The sequence below is a fragment of the Dioscorea cayenensis genome, chromosome 18 (assembly GCF_009730915.1).
Source record: "Dioscorea cayenensis subsp. rotundata cultivar TDr96_F1 chromosome 18, TDr96_F1_v2_PseudoChromosome.rev07_lg8_w22 25.fasta, whole genome shotgun sequence".
Lineage (NCBI taxonomy): Eukaryota > Viridiplantae > Streptophyta > Magnoliopsida > Dioscoreales > Dioscoreaceae > Dioscorea > Dioscorea cayenensis.
The window spans coordinates 2,721,319-2,742,495 of NC_052488.1; the positions used below are offsets into that span (position 1 = coordinate 2,721,319).

Sequence of the window (21,177 nt, forward strand, 5' to 3'; positions counted from 1 at the left end):
TGTACAATCAAAATGTTCTGACTGAACAAAACATTGCAGTTTATGCAACATTGCAATTTATCCAATACAACATATAACCAATCAAAGCTATTAACATTAAGCCTTGTTCATCCAAAATACGAAATTCAACATTCATAATTCAAATATAACATGACACTTGTCCATCTAACAACAAAAATAAATAACAAAGACATCATCCCATGATACTTTTCCAAATAACAAAGACATCATCCATGATACTTGTCCAATTAAAACAAAACACAACATTGTTCTAAATATAACATCATACTAAATGACATAAGATAAAACAACACGATATGGTGTGTTAAAACTCATGCTTGACGACCACCCCTTAATTGATAAATAAAATCATCCATCCAAAGGTAATGAAGCGAATGAGTTTTGTTCATAAACCCATTTGCTAAAGGAAGATTTTGAAGCAAATAATCATATGCCGTCTAAGATCATATTCGGTATAGTGCTCACTTAAAGTCATGATCTCTTCAAGCAATTGTTTACTAATAAATTGACTCTTGTCTCCATCTAATGCATTTGCAATTCTTCCTAATCAATGCTCAACATTTCACATGATTTCTTCCTTTGTTTTAGCACTTTTTTCTCTTTTTTTACCGTTTTTGACTTTGGAGGTGGAGCTCGTCGGTGTGTCGTTGGTAAGAGATTGAGTTGGTTTGACATCATCAAAATCATTGAAGCCTTGACTTTGGTTATTAAGATTGATTATTGGCGATTGCAGTGGTGGTTCCATTTGTGTGCCTAGGCTTCTAGAACTTTGAGCACCTGTTCTCGCAAAAGATCCCGTTGCTTGATTATTTTCACATACAATTGCCATCTCTTCATAGTCTTGAATTGGCTTATTAATATAAATCTCTTCCCCGAGATGGGCCTACAAAGATAAAAATACATTCTTTAATTAGAGTTAATGCACAAATATTTAAAATATATTATAAAAAACTCTAAGACACTACTTACTTGTATGTATATTCGGCATTCCTCCTCTCCCGTGATTATTTTTTTCTCCACATCATCCCATGACACACCACTTAAATTCTTGATCTTCTTTATTATAAGCCATATTTTTCTTACATACCTAAGCCAATTGAAAACATGTGTGTCACTTACGGCCAAGTTGAACTTTCACCCACAGCCCTAGCAACAACATTGATGGCAACACTTTTAAATCCCTTGTCAGATTTAAGCCCAAGAGTTGCTTGCTCAAGCAAAGATGCCAACATGAACAATGTCATGATAGCGGTCCATCAAAAATTAGTTGATGTTTTCCTTCCAACAGAGTCATGGCTTTCTTGTGTTAGGTCTACAGACTCCATCTATATCACATAATTAGCAAACTCATTTCAAAATGTAAGGAAATATTCAATATGATCACAAACGAACATTCATAATTTTCAAAATGTAAGGAAATACAACAAAATTTACAAAACATATAGTGTTCCATAAGCCACACAAAATATTTTTGTTTAAAAAAAAGTTACAAAGTTAGATTTATCTATTAATCCACATATCATTCACAATTGTTTCTCGTATTGCACACCATTCCCTTGTTTCTTCATGAGCTTGGGCTTACGTTCTCATCTCGTGTACATTTGTGTTTGGTTCCCAATCTTCAATATTTGGAACATACATGTCATTACCTCTTTGTAAAATGTAATTATGAAGTATGCAACACACAATGACAATATCCACTTGTGTTTGAAATGGAAAAAATGGTCTAGATGTAAGAATTTTGAACCGATTTTTCAAAGCACCATATGCTCATTCCACTGAAGTACGCAATGAGGAATGGCTATAATTAAACAACTCCTTGTTATTTGATGGAGCTCATGTACTAAATTCCTTGAGATGGTATCGAACACCACAAAATAGTGATATAAAACCCGGTCGGGTGGAGTATCTGGCGTCTATTAGGTAGTATTTGCCTATGAGAAAATAGACACAACCTATTACACAATTGTATTAGATTTTAACTATTTTAATTTTGAAATAATGATATGATACCTTCTGGCACTACAAGCCCATCTTCTCTTTCTAAGGTATTCCAAAGGACAAGTGCATCATGTGCTGAACCTTCCCAGGCGGCTAGTACATATGTAAATTCTAATTCAAAATTAATTTCATTTAGTACATTTTAACTAGGGTAAGCCTTTTCTCCACTGAAACGCGCTACAATATCGTGTGGAACAGATGTGTGAATATGTGTACTGTCAAGTTCTCCAATGCAATCCTATTAATTAATGAAAAATTATTAACACCTTGCATCAATTAGTTGAATAATTAATTAGAGTTAAATCTAGATTTGTTACCTTAAAATATGGCATAAATCTTGGATCTTGCGTGATGATTGGACTTGTGGCTATATTAGGTGGTTGGATTAATTCACCCCAAAGTTCTCCAATAGCATACAAGACATGATTGAAATATCGACTAACTGTTTCTCCCGATCTTAGGAAATTAACTCCAACGACCCTATTTCTCACATTATGACCAACGATGTGAAGAAACATAGCCACTTGCTCTTCCACACTTACATGTAAATATTATATAACAATCCTTTCGCTTTTAGAAGATCACACAATCCAAAAAATGATGCTCTTTTCATTCTCAACATAGATATACTAGCCTCATCGGAACTATTTATGATTCTTGAAATATAATTTGCCCGTTGTGCATCTCTATTGTAATACGGCTCCCATGGCAAACTAAGTTTTCATTTTCTAAACCACATTAACGCAAAGATGGTGGCAAACAAAGTGGAAGCAATTGCGGCATATTCATCTTCAGACTTTGACTCCATCTATAAGTCATATTGCAATAGTTATTAAGTAAAATAATTCAAATAAATACCACAATCAATTATGATGGACTCATTGTAAATGCATGCTCTTCATCAAGAAAAAACAAATTATTTCAAAATGTTTTTTGCATAAAAATATGAAAGGACACTACACATTTTGACAATATTATAATAAAATGAGGGTCAATTTGAAAAAAAACCAAAAACTTAAAAAAAAAGATTGAAAATAGGGATACTATGATTAAAATGAAACTGTATACGTAGTTTTGTATTTGTAATTTTAACAATTCAATCCTCCAAATTTTCATCAATTTCATTTTCTTCTTTGTTTATCCTTTGAAAATGTACTTTATATAATATATAAATTATTTTTAAAATTAGAAGGTGTGGATTTTAATATTAAAAAACGATTGGAACATAGAGAGTAAGAAGGAAATGGAAAATGAAACAAACAAGTTGCTTCTCCTTATTCAGTGGGTGATAATATTGTCATAGTTACATTCTTTTAGCAATTAACCACAAATATCTTTCCAATATGAACAATCATTTTCCATAATACATGTTAACAGAACAATATGAACATCAAGATTGATGTCCAACTAAGAGATAAAAAAGACTGATGAGCCGCTTGTGACAGAAGTAAAAATGTTCATCAATGGTATTAGTAACAACCAAGGTTCACAGAATTTTGATACCTATCAATTCAAGAAGTTCATCTTTGATTCAAGTTGCAAGTTATTGGCATGGATATTAATGTTGACATACTAGCAAATGCCACATCTGGCAGAATTGAAATTGCCCTTAATAACATTACACAAAGAAACCTCCGTTTTCTTATAACATGACCAGTGTACAGTTACACATTAATAACCAAACGAACAAGAATCAGAGGCTATCAATCAGAACACTTGCACATTAACATCAACAAAGATCATAATAGAGGAAAAAAAGAGGCAAGATGAGCAATCCCAAACCTGAAATTAATAACAAGCCAAATACACAATAGAGTAGATGAGCTATCTTTGCTTCCCACTATCAAGTCAAGCAAACACAGAAGTCTATCAATCAGAACAATGATCAACTCAAAACAAGCTCAAATCACCATAAAAATACAAAAAAAAAGAAAGAAAAAAAATGAGGAGACCACTAACCAATCTCCGTCCATTATCCCTTTCCTTTTTTTATACCAAAAAAAAAAGAAAAAAAAGAACAAAAGTACAATCTCACCTCCGGCTCTGGCTCTGGCTCCGGCAGCGAAGCAAACTCCTATGGGCGAGACAGATCGTGAGGTCACCTTCGGTAGTTAAGCAAACACCAACGCTGAGATAGATTGTAAGGTTACCGGAGTGGCTGTCGGGGAGGGGGACAGGGGGCTGAGACGGGAGCGCGCTGCCGGAGCGAGGAGTGGAGCGATGTTGGAACGGCGAACCTGTCGGAGCGGAGGGGCTGATGGAGTATTGGGCTTTTGTGTTTTGAATAGAATGGTTTTGTTTGAAAGAAGGTAACTTTAATTAAGTTGTTTTGCAGCATTTCAACTTACAGCAACTTTTTTGTTGCTGTAAGTTGAAATGCTACAAAAGTACAATAACATGTAAAAAATTTTACATGTAAAATGCATTTTACATATAACCAAACAATGGTTTACATGTAACTCCACTTGCAATACAACTAGTTGCATGTAGTTACAGGTTACCAAATAACCCCTAACAAATTATCGGAAGTGTTTCTTTATGCATGTTGTTCGTCACGTGTATAATTTTTTTCTTAAATTTTGATATTGCGGGCATTTTATGGCAATTTGTCATCATCCATTTGTGTGATGTATTATGATATTTTGAAAGATTGGTTGAATTGTTTTGATCAACATTCATTCTTTTACTATTGAACTTTCAATTACTAAATGTCAAAATATAAAAATAAAAAAATTGTACTTATTATGGTTAGTAATTTATTTATTTAATTTTTTTAATTTTAAACTATGATTAGCGATGTTAATAGCTAATTAATAATCTTAACAATTAAATCTAGAGATCAAGGAGCATAAAAAAATAGTTATCATTCAAAACAACTTATTATATATGTAACATTATTTATTTGCATAAAGCGCATAAGAGTCATTTTATCACTTTTTTTTTTTTATTTTTTCTATTTCCAATAAACTATCATTCTTATTGTTTTCCAACCAAGCATAGTTTTTAAATTTTCATGCTTTCATTCTTTTTTTATTTCTCCTCATTTTTATCTTATGAACCAAATGCTTCTTGAGATCCCACTGCTCGGACTCGCGCAATGGGCTCCATGAGAATCTTTCAATTTAATTTCCAAAATTAATAAATTTTAATAAATAATATTTAAAACAAGAGTCAACGAGACAAGGTTGCTTAACGTCTCTCCTTAAAAGTTAAAACTCTCTGCTTTTTCAAATCAATAAAATAATATTAAAAACTTTCAACTAGCTCTCAAAAATTCAAGAATTTTTAGAACAATTAACATTTTTAAAATCAAGTCAGTAAAAAAATAGCCAATGGGATACAGAAAGGTTGCTTTGCATTAACGGATTCTTACTGGATTTTTAACGGGTCTCTTAAAACCAATTTAATTAATTTTTTTTAATACAATAGTATTTAAACTCTTGACTATTCTCTCAAATTCAAAAATTTTAAAATAATTTTAAATTAAGCATAAGATGAAAGTCAAATGAGAGAGTTTTTCACATGCCACCCCTGAAAAAAAAAAAAAGAAATCTCCTTGAGTTGAATTCACATGCTACTATTTCTTTACATTATTACATAAAAATTCTTTTATAATAAATGTAATTATATATTAATATACATAATTAATGCTAACAAAATAAATAATATATTTGATTAATATAAAAAGATATAGAATTGATTTTCACTAATAAATCCTAGGATGTTTGGTTGGTGAATTAAGATATTTTTTCAAGGGAATTTTTTAAATTTAATTTGGAGACACAACACTAAATATTTTATAATTTTTAATTCATAATAAGTATTTATTTATATTTATAAAACTTAAGTAATAAATGTATTCATAAAATTAAAATTTTAAAAAAGAGGTTTTGAACAATAAGGAGTTAAAAATAAATGGTATAATTCTCTTCTACTGTTCTAAACTTACTTTTTAATCTATCTATTTAAAATTATAATTTTTTAATCTTTTTATTATTTTAATTTTGAGAGATTGGTATGACTCACTTAAAAATAATACAGAGATTAAAAAGTTATAATTTAAAGTAACAGAGTAAAAATATAAATTAAAAAAAATATAGTTATTTAAATATAGTAGAGAAATTAAAAAAATTATAATTTAAAATAAAGAGACTAAAATTGGTAAGTAAAAAGTAGAAGGATTTGACAATTATACCAAAATAAATTCGTTATTTTCAGGGGGGTGCAAAGTAAAAATGTCATATAAAAAAGGTTGCTTGCGAGATTGGAAAAAGTAACCGCACCGCACTACGCTCCAGAGCATCAACCACTAGAAGGGCTGAAGAGCGGTGGAATCCGATGCTCGCCAAATGGGAAAGTCGATTGAAAACCTTGAGGGCGTCTCCGACGCCGGCGCCGGAGCCGGCTGTGGCCACCGTCTCGTCTGCCCTTTCCCCATCATCACCCTCAGATGCGTCCTCGTCTTGATTCTCAGCGTTTGTGTGCTCCTCTCCGCCCTCTTCTGGCTCCCCCCATTCCGTTCCTCCCGGTCGTCGTTCCACCCTTCCGACGATGCTCTTGCTGGTGAGATTAGCTTTCGCTTTTAATTCTGATTTCCAATTCCATTTCTATTCCTGTCAGTAGATCTAGTTTTGCATTGGAATGGATCTAGTTTAGTCTAGGGTTTTCTTTTGTTTTGTTGTTTTTGATTTTGTTGTGTTGCTTCTTGACCTTGATCTTGGGTATGATTGATGTAGGGTTTGCAAAATGCGCTTTGATTTGTGTTCTTCATTTGTTCTTGTAGTATTCTAACAACAATAGGCTAGAGGGAGCTAGGGTAGTAGTCCTTGCTAGCCAAAGAGGCATTTTGGATAGATGAAAAAACTTTGAAGTGTAATTGAATACCTTCTCAAGTGACAACTTAGATATTCTCTCTCTTTGTTGGTTCCTTCCAGCCATGTGATACTGAAGGTAACCAAATTATTAGATTTTTTAAACCTCTGAAAAATCAGATGATTTCACTCCTTTCAAACTGTCTGAAAAAATTATTGCAAGCCTTTCTGAACCCTCATACATCTGAATTGGCTATGTGGCTGGTTATAATTTTAACCTCTGGTAGTGTTATTCTCCCAAAAGCACGGCACTATCTGGATGATGAAAAATAGGGCATGATATATCTAAAATGTTTCTAATAAATGAACTGGTGCTATATTATTACGATCCCATCGGAATCTAATTTATTAAATCATGCATCTCATGCAAGTAGATCTTCTAAATTAGTAAACTAATAATATGTCGTGTTGTGAAATGAAGATTGAAAGAATGGGGTATCTCCATTTGCTATTTTCTCTATTTCTAAATCTTGATCATCTTCAATGTAGTACCCCTATGTGCAAGTAGCACTATGCCACTTATAATGCAATGCATTTCTAGACATCAGTGTAATTAAAAGCGCAAGGCGCTAAGACATTTTATTGCCCGAGGCAAGAGGCGCCATGAAAGGCGCTTGCCCGAACAAAGTAAAGCGCTAGTTAATATATATATATATTACATAATTTTTAGAATAATTAAAGTCAGATGCTTCCACCAAAACACCAACCTTGTTTTATCTTCATCTTTTTTTTTGTCGTTGTATGCTATCTTTTTGTTCGGACTTTTTATGGCAAGTGCTAATTTTGCCACCTCTTCAATTATCTCTAATTGAGTTAATTCCTTAATTTAATCATTAGTTTTAAAAAAAATAGCAACTATGCATTTAAATCTCCTAATTTTTCTCCTCTAAATTTATTTCCTTACTTATTAATAAGCGTGCCTTTTTAAAACCACCTAATTTTCCTCCCCTAAATTTATTTCATACCTTATTGGTAAATGTGCCTTTTTAGAATTCCAATAAACACTAATTGAAAGCATTAAATAAAAGGCCTATAGCAAGAAAAATAAGACAGGCGTGCCTTTTTAATGCCTGGCGCCCGGTAAAAAGCGCTCGTCTCATTGAAGGCGCCTTGCCCAGAGGGTGTTGAGGCGCTAAGGTCTTACCTCGCCTCGCCTGAGCTCCTAGGTGAGCGCCTTTCTCACTTTTAATAACACTGCTAGACATACCTCATGGTTAACCAGTAGATATGTGATAATGCATTGAGTATAAGAGGTAACCTTTCAATTAGGATTGGAAATAATTAAAGAATATATTTAATAATTAATTTATGAGTTATAAAATTAATAAAAAGTACTTTTATCCTCCAATAAACATCCCTTGAATGTTTTTGCAATCCCACGTTGAAGATCTTTGTCATTTACGTGATAAGTAAGTTTGGGAATGTTTCTTTTGCTGTTTTACCATTCATCTATCTTTTCCGCTGGCAAGCGGTTCTCTGGCAATTTTTGGCTTGAATTATGGTACTCATTAACTGAACTTGGTTTGAAGGACTTGGTTCCAAAATAAGGAGACTGCCAAATACTTATGCCAGTTTTATCATAGAGTTTGCCAGTTCGGTCAAATAAGCTTTTGTAAATGATTTAGCAAAGATTATGGGTAATTCAGATTTCTAACACACTGTTTTGTTCTCTCGTGATCTCATGTATTGTGGTTTCTCATGGACCAGTGCTGCTAACCATTACAAACATGATACCAGGGCAAGGGAAATTATAGGAAAATTATATGCATGGCTTTTGCATTTCATTATGCCCCATTTACAGGAGTTATTACCAGGGCATGTGTAGGATCCATACTATGAAATGGGTTTTCATGAGAAAATTTGGCCTTGTTTTATGCCTTAACTCCTTAAGTGTTTATTCTCCTTTTTTTTCAGCCGATATCCAAGCTACCTTCATGCTTGCAAAACCATTCTCTCAGCTTGTCCCACATGTGCAAAAGCTTGAGTATGATATATTTGAGGAAATTGGAGTACCAGAGTCTAAGGTGTGAACTGAAATAAAGAGTATGTTATTAGATTGCATTGATTTAATCAATTAACTTCACTAAAATATAAACCTTTGAACAGGTTTCGGTAATTTCATTGCATCCTTCGACTCCGACAAATGTTACTGGTGTAGTGTTTGGTGTGCTGCCTTACTCCAAATATGTCTCGATCAGTTCACCATTCCTGAGTCTGCTGAAATCATCATTTGTAGAGCTGGCCCTACAACAAGTGAATCTATCATTATCACCTGCACTCTTTGGGCATTCATCTGCTTTTGAAGTTTTGAAGTTTCCTGGAGGGATTTCAATTACTCCTGGGCAACCAGTTTCTCTTTGGAAAATGCCACAAATACTCTTCAACTTCACATTAAGCAACTCTATTTCTCAAATTAGCAAGAATTTTGATCAGTTGAAGATCCAGTTGAAGTTTGGTTTGCAACTACGATATTATGAGGTACCACTTCAATTTCTGTAATACTTGCATCATTTTTCTGAGAATTTCGGTCAGCATTAACTTCTTTGTGTGCAGAATGTCTATTTGGAGCTCACAAATACGAAAGGTTCAACAGTAAGGTCTCCAGTAACTGTCCAAGCTTCAGTTTTATCTGATATTGGAAGTCGTATACTTTTACCAGATAGGTTGAAGGAACTAGCTGCAATCATCATTGGGCCTGATGCCAAAAATCTTGGCCTAGATCATGCTATTTTTGGTAAAGTAAAATGTGTCCAACTATCATCTTACCTAAAAGACTCAATCTCCTCTATAGGGTCTCCTAGTCCGTCTCCTTCTCCATCTCCATCTCCTAGCTCATCCCCATCTCTTTCTCCATCTCCTGCCTCTTCACCATCCCCATCCCCATCTCCACCCCCATCAGAAGCTCCTGCCTCTTCACCAGCCCCTTGTCTGATACCCATATGCTGCACTCCATCGACAAGTCCGTATCCAGCCACTCCTGAACTTGGATCTTCACCTCAATCTTCTAGCCCAGATACTACTCGTAGAAAAGGGTCACATATCCATCCCTCACTTCCTCCTAAAGCTTCTCCTAGGCATCATGTTGATCCACCTGCGTCTGGCAATTCACCAAGTCCTGTTCCTCTAAAAGCTGGAACATGGGGATCAACTCCCAAGATGTCCCCTTCATTGACACCATTTCCATCTCCATCAAGACATGGCTCCCAGCCTCGGTCAGTACAAGGAAACAGGGAAGCTTCAATTGCTCCAGCATTTGTGTTTCTAGAGATCTCCCGATCCTTGCCATGTGAGTTTTTCCTGCTGATTCAGAATTTATAGCTTGAGTTTTGCATGAAAACCTGTATTTTGTTCACGATGCCCTACGCTATTTTTAAGCATGTTGGCAAGTTTTGCTCTAGATTTGGTGCTTGAAATGGTAAATTCATCAGTTTATAGTTTTTTTAAACGTTTTTTCTGGTTCACATGTCAAAGATGGGCTCATTATCATAAACATAATTATGGGAGTGTGAACTCAACTGTAGTTAAGCGTTCACACATTGACATGAAAATAATTTCATAAAAATAATGTGATTTCCATTTGTTTTGTTAGCATTAGAAATGTGAAGATATGAGTATCTTGATCTTGTCACACCAAGATTATCTATGGGGCCTGTACTAACTGAGTTGACACTGAAGAAGATGCAATTCACATGGAGTCTGAACTTATGCTAATGACATTGATAGCATTGGCATGGGTATCAGCATTATGGAAGTTCTCTCATCAAGAAAATTCTATCCCTGAACTTGCTATACAATTTGAACATGACTTGTAGTGACTTAACGTTACTGATCAATTTGTTCATGATGTTATCAAGACAATGTTGCAACATTGATTTGAATTCAAACTGCTGAATGTCAATATGACTTGGAACTAGCTTCTAGACTGACATAAACCATTTGAGTTTCTTGATTGGCCTGTGAGATTGACAATCCAAAACATGTATTGAACTGCGTATCATGTATTGGAAAAGGTAACACCAATTCATTGTTGATTTCACTTTTACTTGTTAGAGGAAGATCAATTCAATTTGACTCCCAATGCTGCTAAATTCTAACATATAATTCCCAATAAAGTATCACTAGATAAATAACATTAGATGAACATCATTTATTGTAGCTGTTGAACAAAAGTTACATAGCATTAAGTAGATTTATCTTGGTGCTTAGAAACAAATCAAGAACCTAATGTTTCTGGCCTATAAAGTCTTTTAAATATGCCCAGGTGAATGTATGCCCAAGATCTATACAATGGCATTGCATGGACGCCTTAGTTTTCCAATATTCTTTGTTTCTTGATGGTTGACCAATTGATGAAAACAGTAACATATTCAAATGCAAATTTTCTTGTAGTATAGTCTTGCAAATGTAAAAATTGACATCTTAATTTAGCTGTCATTGTAGAGAATAAAGTCATTAAACTGCAGTATTGCCCATAAAAAAACTTGCATTATTAAATAAAGAAAAACGAAAATGGTCCATGTTATTACTGTTCGACTTGTTGATGCAGCGCACAAAAAGGAAAGTATCTATTTCAATGTGGAAGATTTCGTTGAATCTTATTTGAAGATGCATGATCATCCTCGGTTTGGCAAGACTTACTCGGGAAGGAAAAGGCCTGACTTACAGCAGGATAGAGAATCTGTCTCCACCAATTAAGGATATTGTTATATTTTCCTTTATCGTAAGAGTTTGGCCAATCTTAAAAACAACTGGGGTGTATTTTATATTAGGGAAAACTTATGCTAGAATCTGTCAGACCTGCAAATAAAGAGCCAGAGTCCTATACATGAGTAAAATAGCCTTTCTATTTTATTCTTTTATTTCTTCTGCGATTTTCATCATTAGTTTTCGGCCTATTTCTATTGGCTAAATGATTTTAACTCTTCAAAAGGATCTTTGTGAGAGTTGTTAGAAATGGTTCAGGTAGCTGAGATCATATTTATGAGTTAATTTCTCAACCTGATGTCGGGTTATATTTTCTATCTTTTATAAAGGTACAAACTTAGCCTTTGAAATCCTACCCTTATGCAATGTTTAAAAAGGCATTTGAGGTGTATGCCTCCTTCAATTGTGAGGCTTACACCTTCTCAATATGAGGCGGTATGCTTTGAGGGGTTGTGCCTTGAGGCGCTAAAGGTCTACTCCTCAACTGGTTGAACTATCAAATGTGGATCAACCTGGATTTTTATGGATCTAACTCAGATTTTTAAAAAACCTGTGTGGGCTTTGGGATTTTTTTTTTAATATTAAAATTATCAAAGAAATAGCAGTGTTATTAAAACGAAAAAGGTGCTCGCCTAAGCACTCAGGTGGGGCAAGGCGAGGCCCTAGCGCCTTAACACCCTTAGGGCAAGGCGCCTTCAATGAGGCGACCCCAGGGGAGCGCTTTTTGCCAGACACCAGGCATGAAAAAGTGCGCCTGCTTTTTTTTTTTCTTCAATCAACCATTTATTTAATGCTTTTAATTAGTGATATTTGGGATTTTACAAAGGCACACTTACTCATAAGGAAGAAAGTAAATTTATGGGAGAAAAACTAGTGATTTTAAAAAGGCTCACTACAAATAAAGAAGGAAATAAATTTTGGGGAGAAAAACTAGGTGATTTTAGAAAGGCACACCTACTAATAAGGTGGAAAATAAATTTAAGTAGAAAAACTTGGTGATTTGAAAAAGACACATTTACTAATAAGGAATGAAATGAATTTAGGGGAGAAAAACAGAGTGATTTAAATGTACAACCGCTATTTTTTAAAACATAATGAGAAAATTAAGGGATTAAATAATTTATTAGAGAAAATTAAAGAGGTAATAAAAGTTGCACTCTAAATCTAGTGATATAATTGAAGCTAGTTTAGATGATGAGGATAATGATATTATAGAATTAGATGACTTACGAAGATAGAATTTGCACTCTAAAAACTTGAGTAGTTCTAGACTTCTAGGAAGTGTTTTGCTTGACTTTATGTTATGCTTTGTTTGACTTAATGTTTTGCCTTGCTCGACTTAAATTATTCCAATATATATATATATATATATATAAGTTATTTATTAACTAGAGCTTTACTTCACTTGGGCGAGCGCCTTTCGTGGCGCCTTCCGCCTTATGCAATAAAAAGTCTTAGCCCCTTAAGGGCTCCTAGTGCTTTTAATTACACCGAGAAATGAAAAAATAGAAAAGGGATACAAGAGTTGTTAGTGACCAGAAAAAGAGAACAAAAGAAGAGAAAGAAGGATCAGTGTTACCATCTATATTCTTCCCTTTTTTTCCCTTCCTCCTCAAATCTACATTTTTTTTTTTATTTTTCACTAGTTTGGGCATTTCCGCCTGGAGATGATGATGTGGGAGTGGCTCTGTAAAACCCATTCATTTCCGCCTGTCTTAATGAATTTGAGGATGCTCTCTACTTTTGCAAGATCCATTAAGACACCATTATGAGACAGGCAGACAGCACATGGCCCTAGTTTTCAATAGGCATCTGGCCGAACGAGCTCTTTTTCATGTTAACTGGTAAGTATTGTTCTAACAAGATCTCAAACACCAACCGTAAGTGTTGCATATGCTCTTGCCAAGACACTATAAATGAGTATGTCATCAAAGAAAATAAGTACAAACTTACGAAGGTACAGCCGGAAAATGCCATTCATTGTGGCTTGAAAAGTCGTCGGGGCATTCATAAGACCGAATGGCATGACCTTGAATTCATATTGGCCCGAGTGTGTGCGAAAGGCCGTCTTTGGAATGTCTTCTTGTCGCACTCTTATTGAGGGCATCCAGATCAAAGGTTGATTTTGGAGAAAAATTGAGCCCCATACAATTCATCTAGTAATTCTTGGATGACAGGAATAGGATACTTATCTGGTATTGTGGCCTTAAGCTCCCGATAGTCGACATAGAACCTCCAGCTTTTATCTTTCTCGCGAACCAATAAAACTGGGATGGCAAAAGGACTATTGCTGGGTTGCATAATCCCAAAAGCTAGTATTTCGGCAACCAACCGCTCAATTTCATCTTTCTGGATGTGACCATACCGATAGGGCCTACTATTGATGGTTGTGATTCCTTCTTTAAGAAGAATTTGGTGGTCTGTAGGTCGCCGTGGTGGAAGGCCACTGGATTCTTCAAATACAGCTGCAAATTCTTCAAGCAATTGGTGTAAATCTGCAGAAAAAACTGTTGAGGTGGCAATAATGCTGTTAACTTCACCCAAAACCGAGGACCACAAGAGTGCGGTAAACTCGACATGGTATAGGCGGTGCAAAGAATGACAAGAAATACTCGAATTGGAAAGTGAGGGATCCCCCATGATTTGCACGTAATTTCCATTGTGAGCGATTGCCATCGTCATTTTGGACCAATTGACCTTGACATCCCCAAGGTTTGTAACCATGAGATTCCCAAAATCACATCAACTCCACCTAATGAAAAAAAGATAACAATCCACTATCACCGAAATGGAAAGCATTGATATTACCGTGTGGCGGCAAACCCCAGGAGTTTCTCTGCAATGACCATCACCCAATTTCACCCCAAAAGTAGGTGTCACAGAAATGATAAGTTTAGTCGAGTAACCCATGTAGGAGCGATGAAACAATGTCTTGCGCCTCTATCTATCATAACAATAACTGGTTAAGCATTAATACTCCCCATAACCTTCATTGTGCTAATCTTCCAGTTTGAAGTCATGGCGAAACAAGGAAGTTCCATCTGTAGGATTTGGGGAGCGCCATCTTCTAGAGTACTAGGAAGGTCACCACTTTCCGATATAGAGATGTTACTGGGGTCCTGTTCTTCCTCTCCCAAAAAAAGTGCACGGAATGTCTTGTTCAGGCATTGATGAAGAGAGTGGAAAGGTTGATGGCACCGAAAGCATAATCCTTTGGCTCATAAATCTTGAAATTATTTGTGTATACTGATGAGTTATCCGATTTAGCTCAGAATGGCCTGTTACTGAGTCGAAACTTGCACTGTTGTGGTGCGAACTTGTGGCCGAATCAACCTTCAAGCCAGTGTCTGAGTAGACACGTTGATTGGCATTCAACGCTGGTCTTGAAATAGGGGGCCTTGGGGCGCCAGGTCTGCTAGCTGTAATGGAATGCTCGAGCACGCCATCTTCTGACTGAGTGATGTCCCATATTGACCCAACCCTAGCACTAAGTCCATAAGATGGTAAAAATGACCCACTCGTCGTCATCTTCTTCCCACAAATCTCGATTTCATTCTCCACCTCATGAGCTAACTGCATCGTGCTGTAGAGGTCCTGAGCTTCATGCGATTGGATATGAGCACGTATAGTATCTTTCAACCCATTGAGGAACTGGCCTATGAAAGATAACTTTGGCCACCCTTGCACTTGGGCTGATTTTTCTACAAATTCACGGATGTAGACCTCCATCGTAGTTGTCTGCTTCACTACCGCAATTGCCTCATAGGGGTTCACGGCTAAAGCACTACTAAATCTGGCTAAAATTTCACGGCGAACATCCTGCCAAGTAAGGAGAGATCGGCGTTCTTGTAACCAGGTCATCCAATGGAGTGCGTGGCCCTCCATCGACACCAATGCTAGCGTGACCTTTATATCTTCCGAAGTTTGTTGAATTTGGAAATATTGCTCTGCCTGCCTAACCCATCCTAAAGGATCGTTGCCCTTGTAGTTTGGCATCTCGATTTTCTTCGCCGCAATCTGGATTTCATCGAAAGAAATCATGCAGGACGAAAACCCTTTGTCCTTCTGCAGCCGCAGAAAGCTCTTCCTTTGGAGAAGAAAATGCTGGATTTGGTGAAGTTTTAGGATGTGGAGGTTCGTCGACAGCCTTTCCCTTCACAAAGGTTACCAATAATTGTTGAATGCTGTCCAACTGCTGCCTCGAACACGCTACTTCATCCAAAATACCAGTCATCGCCTGGTCCGCCTTCGAGGCATGAATCTTCAAGTTCTGTAACTTCTCTCCCATCGATTCCAACTTCCTTTCTATTGAGTCGACGCGCTGCTCCATTTTAGTTGGCGGCATCAAGGCTCGGGAATGACCACGCTCACCGCACCAATGATAGAAAGTAATTGGAAGATAGTGGCCAACCTGTAAGGTTATTAGAAACTTTTCTTCCTTTTGCTTTCCCCAGATTCCTTTTGCTAACCCTTGATATAATCCTTGCACGTGAAACTTTGGTTACAATATCAATATGGAATTTCCCACAATACCCTTTAGTGGTCATGCACACAGTTATTGCCGTGACCATTCACCTTCTTTCTTCTGGAGTATACTCTTAGTGGCTGTTGTGAATGGCTAACAATGAAGGTTGGCATGACTAGATTAGAATCATGTCATTGGCCATGGTGGGTTGCGGTAGGGGTGATTGGTGATGGGATTTGTGGTAGTAGTGTTTCATGTGATATTATGAGTGTTGACTGAAGTGATCATGTGAATAAGAAATGTTATCGAAGTTCAAGAATAGGAGATGAGTGAAAGGATATTGGTTAAATAAGGTGGTGTATGTGCATGATGGTGGTGATATTGGTATGTGGAAATGAATTAGTGATGAGGTGAAGTGGTGCAAGTGAAAGGGGAGTTTAGTTATTGCAAGTCTTGGATTGGGATCTTGTCATGGGAAGATTCTATTTGAGTTTTTTGTGGGAACCTATGGTGAGGAGTGTGAGTGTGCTAGACGATGGAGCTCAAGAGAGAGAGAGCTGCCTATCTCAATTGAACAAACTTTCTGTTTGCCTTCTTTCATGAGGTTCAATCTTTAAATAACAAAACCAGGCTACTATTTTGGGTAGGACGACAATAGGAATGCTAATCCCTTTATTATAGGACGTAAATAGGGAAGAAAATAATAGACTTATTTATAATTGGATTCTAGAATAATTCTCTAGCATAAATAATTGATATCATCTTTATTTATTGCCTAAATATGTATTCTCTTGATTTCAGCCTTGATTCTTGTTATCCTTGTCTTGATCCTCCTTTCCATTTTGAGCTTAATTTGACTTAATCTACATTCTTCCATTATGTTTGTCCCAAAAAGTGTGTAACATCAGTAATGGTAATAAATCATATGGTAGCGGTGCATGGTGCATGGTGTGTTGTCATGGAAATGAGAAGAACTGTGCAATTGTCTGAATCTAAAAACTAGTTTTGTATCCTTTTATATAGACGCTTTAATTCAGAAACTGATGATAAAAAATAAGAGTTGCCCTGTCATGGCATAATTACATTTTGTGTATATGAAGTGTTCATGCTTTATAAATATGAAGGCTGTACTCATCTTTTAGTGTTCTAGTTATTATTTAAGGGGAGAAGCTTGGATAATCTGAGCATACAAGTATTTTTTGAATGTTTGGAGTTGTAGAAATACAATTGGAATTGGAATGACCACTTACTGAGGTTTTATTATGAAAATTTCCTGAGAAACTGAATGAAAGATTGCATGGATAAGCCATTCAGGGGATTAGGTTCATGAGACAAATTGGCATAGTAGGACAAGATGAATGCTTCTTCAAACACCAATTTCATCTAGAATAATAATGAAAATTTGAAAAAAAGAAAAAAGAAAAAAAGAGCAATAAATTTTCATCCATTTGCCATCTGCTAGTTCTTGATTGTAGTTATGTACAATATATCCAGTTCTTTAAACCTTTTAAAACTGAACTCAATTCAGAATTCCTAGTATGTATGACATTAAGGACTTGAATTGCTTGATATTTCTTCTTGTGTGTCCTTATTTGCCATGTTGCATTAGCTATTTCTTTTTTTCTTTTTTCCTTTTTTCAATTTCTACCAATACTCTGTGTACACATGTCATGGTAACGGCTGTATTTGGATGCTTAATACAGTAAAAAAAGCATATAACCATTAATACAGTACCTTCACTAGTTTATCAATGTTCCTCAGTTATAAGTAGAATGTTCTTGGGAGACAGCTTTAACAGTGGATGGACATAATGATTTGGACGAGAAACTTCCAATAAAGGAAATAACCAGAAGAATATTTTTTTTTAATCCTCATAAAATTTGCACTCATTTATTGCATTAAAAAAAAATGGGGGAATAAATAACACAGTAACACTGTTGGAATCCATGCCAGGCCTTCTACGTAAAAGGTATCATATATGCAGTCCCTCCCTTTCTTCTTTATCCACCCTTTTCTATGATTTTAAACAGAATATGATTTCATTCTGTTCTTTTCTTTGTGTTTCTCATCTTTTTATTTTTTATTTTGTAATAATATGTTGAGACTGTCTCTTGAAATAATCTAATTCTTTCCTCATAGTCTGTGCTCAATAAATGAGGATATTTATGTTGAAGTGTTTTGACATATGCTTTAGTATTGTGTATCTGATAAGGTTGATCTTTTCTGGTGGTTGCTAGTTTGATACACAAAAATATGACATGGTCAATGTTTGCATATAGTGTTTATCTAACCAAACAAAGGACTAGTTCAAGCTTCAGATTTCCTAACGTGTTTTTCATTATGTCTCAGTGCTTTTGGAGAATTAACAATTGGCTTCATATCAAGAAATCAAATCCAATTAAGATTCTTCTGGTCAAATGTGATGTAATGTAAAATGGATTTCATGGATCATCTATAGATGCTGCATTATTTGAGTTTGTGAGCATAGTTTGGCCCAGAAGTTTGGATATGCTTTGATAGGCAAATGTAAGCTAACGGCATGTGTGAATTTTGCCGAAGATCTTCTTTAACATTGGGAACTTCAAACAGTTGGCTCTGGCTCTAGTTACGTAGGGCTGTAACCAAGCCAATCTTGAGCTCAAAATTAGCTCAAATATATTTGATCAAGTGCTGCTCAATTTTAATTATGAAAGCTCGAGTTCATTTAGGTTTTGCTCGAGACTTAAATCGAGTCGAATTTATTTTAATTGGCCCGAAAGCTTGAAATTGAAATTGTTTATGTAATAAGCAATACAAGTTATATAACATTTTAAGTAAATAAATTTAGACCTTATATTGTATGTTCCAATTCGTTGTGTTTCTTATTCATTGTTTCTTTTTGTATCTTTTTGAGCTATAGGCCCAGTTTTGGCTCTAGCTCAGTCTGAAAACTCAAAATTTCTAGCAGAGGTTGAGCTGCTTGCTAACTGTGTGATCAATTAACAGATCTAGCTGTGGAAACCTCATGTGGAGAACCAACTTGAAAGAGATTTAAATGCTAGTAGGCTTTTAGATTTTTGACTTAGTGTTCTTTTGTCAACTTACTTTCAGTAAAGAGTACATTTGACAGTACTAACTGTTGTATCATTTAGATGCTTAAATGTTTTTAAGGGGATGTGTATTTGATTAAAGAACCAACTTGAAAGAGATTCTGTATGCTAGTAGGGTTTCAGTTTTTTTTGAATTAGCTGTCTCATGTTAAATAATTTCCATAAGAGTACATTTTTATGTAGCTGATTTAGACTAACAGTTATTTTTTATGTAAATGATTTTATGTTTTTGTGCGTATAAGTTTAAGAGTCACCAACTCAATAGGGGTATATGCTGCTGACCCATGTACACCACTGCACCATGTGTCTTATGGATGAAACCATGGTGGTTTTTTTTAATGTTTGGTAAAATTATTTTTGTTGTAGTTCATAGGCTTTCCTCAATGACACTGATGTCTTAACAATTTGTTCAGCAGAAAGTAAGAGATAGTTGTTCAGTGAACCAAAAACTCTTGGCATGAAAGAAATTAATTACCTATTGCTTCTGTAATCGTCTATATGTTTTAGCCTTCCTATTCTAGTGGTTTTATTCTCTACTAACCTGCTAATCTCCAATGTCTTTGCAGCTCGCAAGTCACATGCCTACATATGGCATATGCTATTATTGGGATTTGTTGCATTTCATCTGATACATAGGCGCTGACGATTGGACAAACATTCCTTCAAATTTTGGCACCGGGATATGAATCTTGATAGACATGGCGGATTATGATCTTCGTAACATCTTAAAACATCTTAGTTCTGGTAAGGAATTACGTTATTGTTAAGGAAAGGTCCCTGCAATTGGTGGTATCTGGTGGTTTAAAGGGGGTCTGAGGCTTTTCTTTTGTCCTTCTCTTTATAAAAATGTATATATTTGGATCTTACGAGCTGAGATTTTAGAAACCACAAAGGTGGCTTGCCTCTGTATATCAAGTACTCCCCCAAAGGGTTGGAGCACTTCTTAGTTCAGTTTAACATGTAAACAAACAAACAAACATACCAAACTCTTTGCTCTTTCTTTTGAAAAATAGAAATCAGGAATTAATGAATGATCTATGTGCCAATATATATATATATATATATATTATATAGTGATTTGGGCATCTTTGTTGAAGTTATTTTGTGGGAACATTCTAATCATGGTTCTAGTGATAGGAATGGTTGCCTGTTAGGTTTAAATGAGTGACACACATTCAATAACTCAATTGAATGTCATTCTACATATGTTATTGGTGTTATTATTGATTTATTATTATTATTATTTTTATTGTGTTGTTGTGGTTTCTCTGGCTGGCTTAGGAAAGAAAATTGAGGTTAACATGTAAATGAGGTTGACCAAGAATGCAAGGTAGTTTAATTTCGGTTTTTGTAGATACATAATACATTCATGAAATCTTCCTATTTTACAGGATTTTGTTCTGTGGATTTTTGTAATTTTAATAATTTTGTTAGCATCTTCATTTTCTTAAGGAAGAAGGTAATGTTTTTTGTTCAAGAAATCATCAGTCAGGTATAATTTGTATTCTGAGAACAGGGTTAACAACCCGGTTGTGCCGGCCTTGGCTCGGCTTGATCAGGGCACTTTGCTGCCCTGTTTCTGCCCGGCACCAGCGCGCCACAATCGGAAAATTTTTATTTATTTATTTATTTATTTTGAAAGATATATATATATATATATATATATATTTCAATTTATAAATAAATCATAAAGTTTTTAGTGTTTTTTTCCTTCAAATAATTATCAGTTATATAATAATTTTTTTAAAAAAAAATGGATATACTACAATATATTAGAGAATATATAATAACTTTTAAAGTGGTTCTTAACATTTTGTCAGTTGAGAGTTAATTACTTAGAACTTATTATTTTTTTTTCTTTTGGCAATTTTCTATATAAAACTTTAATATAATGTTTAATATTTTTAGTGAAATAATTTTTTATCTAATTATTTAAAATTTTAGATTTTTTTAGATTTTATTTTTTGGGGTTCTTTTCTGGAATTTGGGGAGTTTAAATTAAAAAAAAAAAAAAAATTGCTGTGCT

General features: G+C 35.0%; 1 protein-coding gene across 2 annotated transcripts; it reads left to right on the forward strand.

Moving 5' to 3' along the window:
• Positions 1-6,301: 6,301 nt before the first annotated feature.
• LOC120282100 lies at positions 6,302-20,182 on the forward strand. 2 transcript variants are annotated; one of them, XM_039288835.1, is made up of 6 exons: positions 6,302-6,585; positions 8,808-8,917; positions 9,000-9,371; positions 9,447-10,179; positions 11,440-11,613; positions 19,718-20,182. In XM_039288835.1, exons 1-5 carry the CDS (start codon positions 6,372-6,374, stop codon positions 11,586-11,588), a joined length of 1,578 nt encoding a protein of 525 aa, XP_039144769.1. In that variant the 5' UTR covers positions 6,302-6,371; the 3' UTR covers positions 11,589-11,613; positions 19,718-20,182. The 2 variants fall into 2 exon arrangements, with proteins under 2 accessions (XP_039144769.1, XP_039144770.1); XM_039288836.1 differs by lacking the exon at positions 11,440-11,613.
• Positions 20,183-21,177: the final 995 nt, after the last annotated feature.

Excerpts from the sequence above, each read along its gene's own strand:
- LOC120282100 (XM_039288835.1), top strand. The coding sequence starts at position 6,372 with ATGGGAAAGTCGATTGAAAACCTTGAGGGCGTCTCCGACGCCGGCGCC. Across the intron at positions 8,918-8,999 it reads TTGGAGTACCAGAGTCTAAG|GTTTCGGTAATTTCATTGCA; the intron begins GTGTGAACTGAA and ends ACCTTTGAACAG. Across the intron at positions 10,180-11,439 it reads GATCTCCCGATCCTTGCCAT|CGCACAAAAAGGAAAGTATC; the intron begins GTGAGTTTTTCC and ends TTGTTGATGCAG.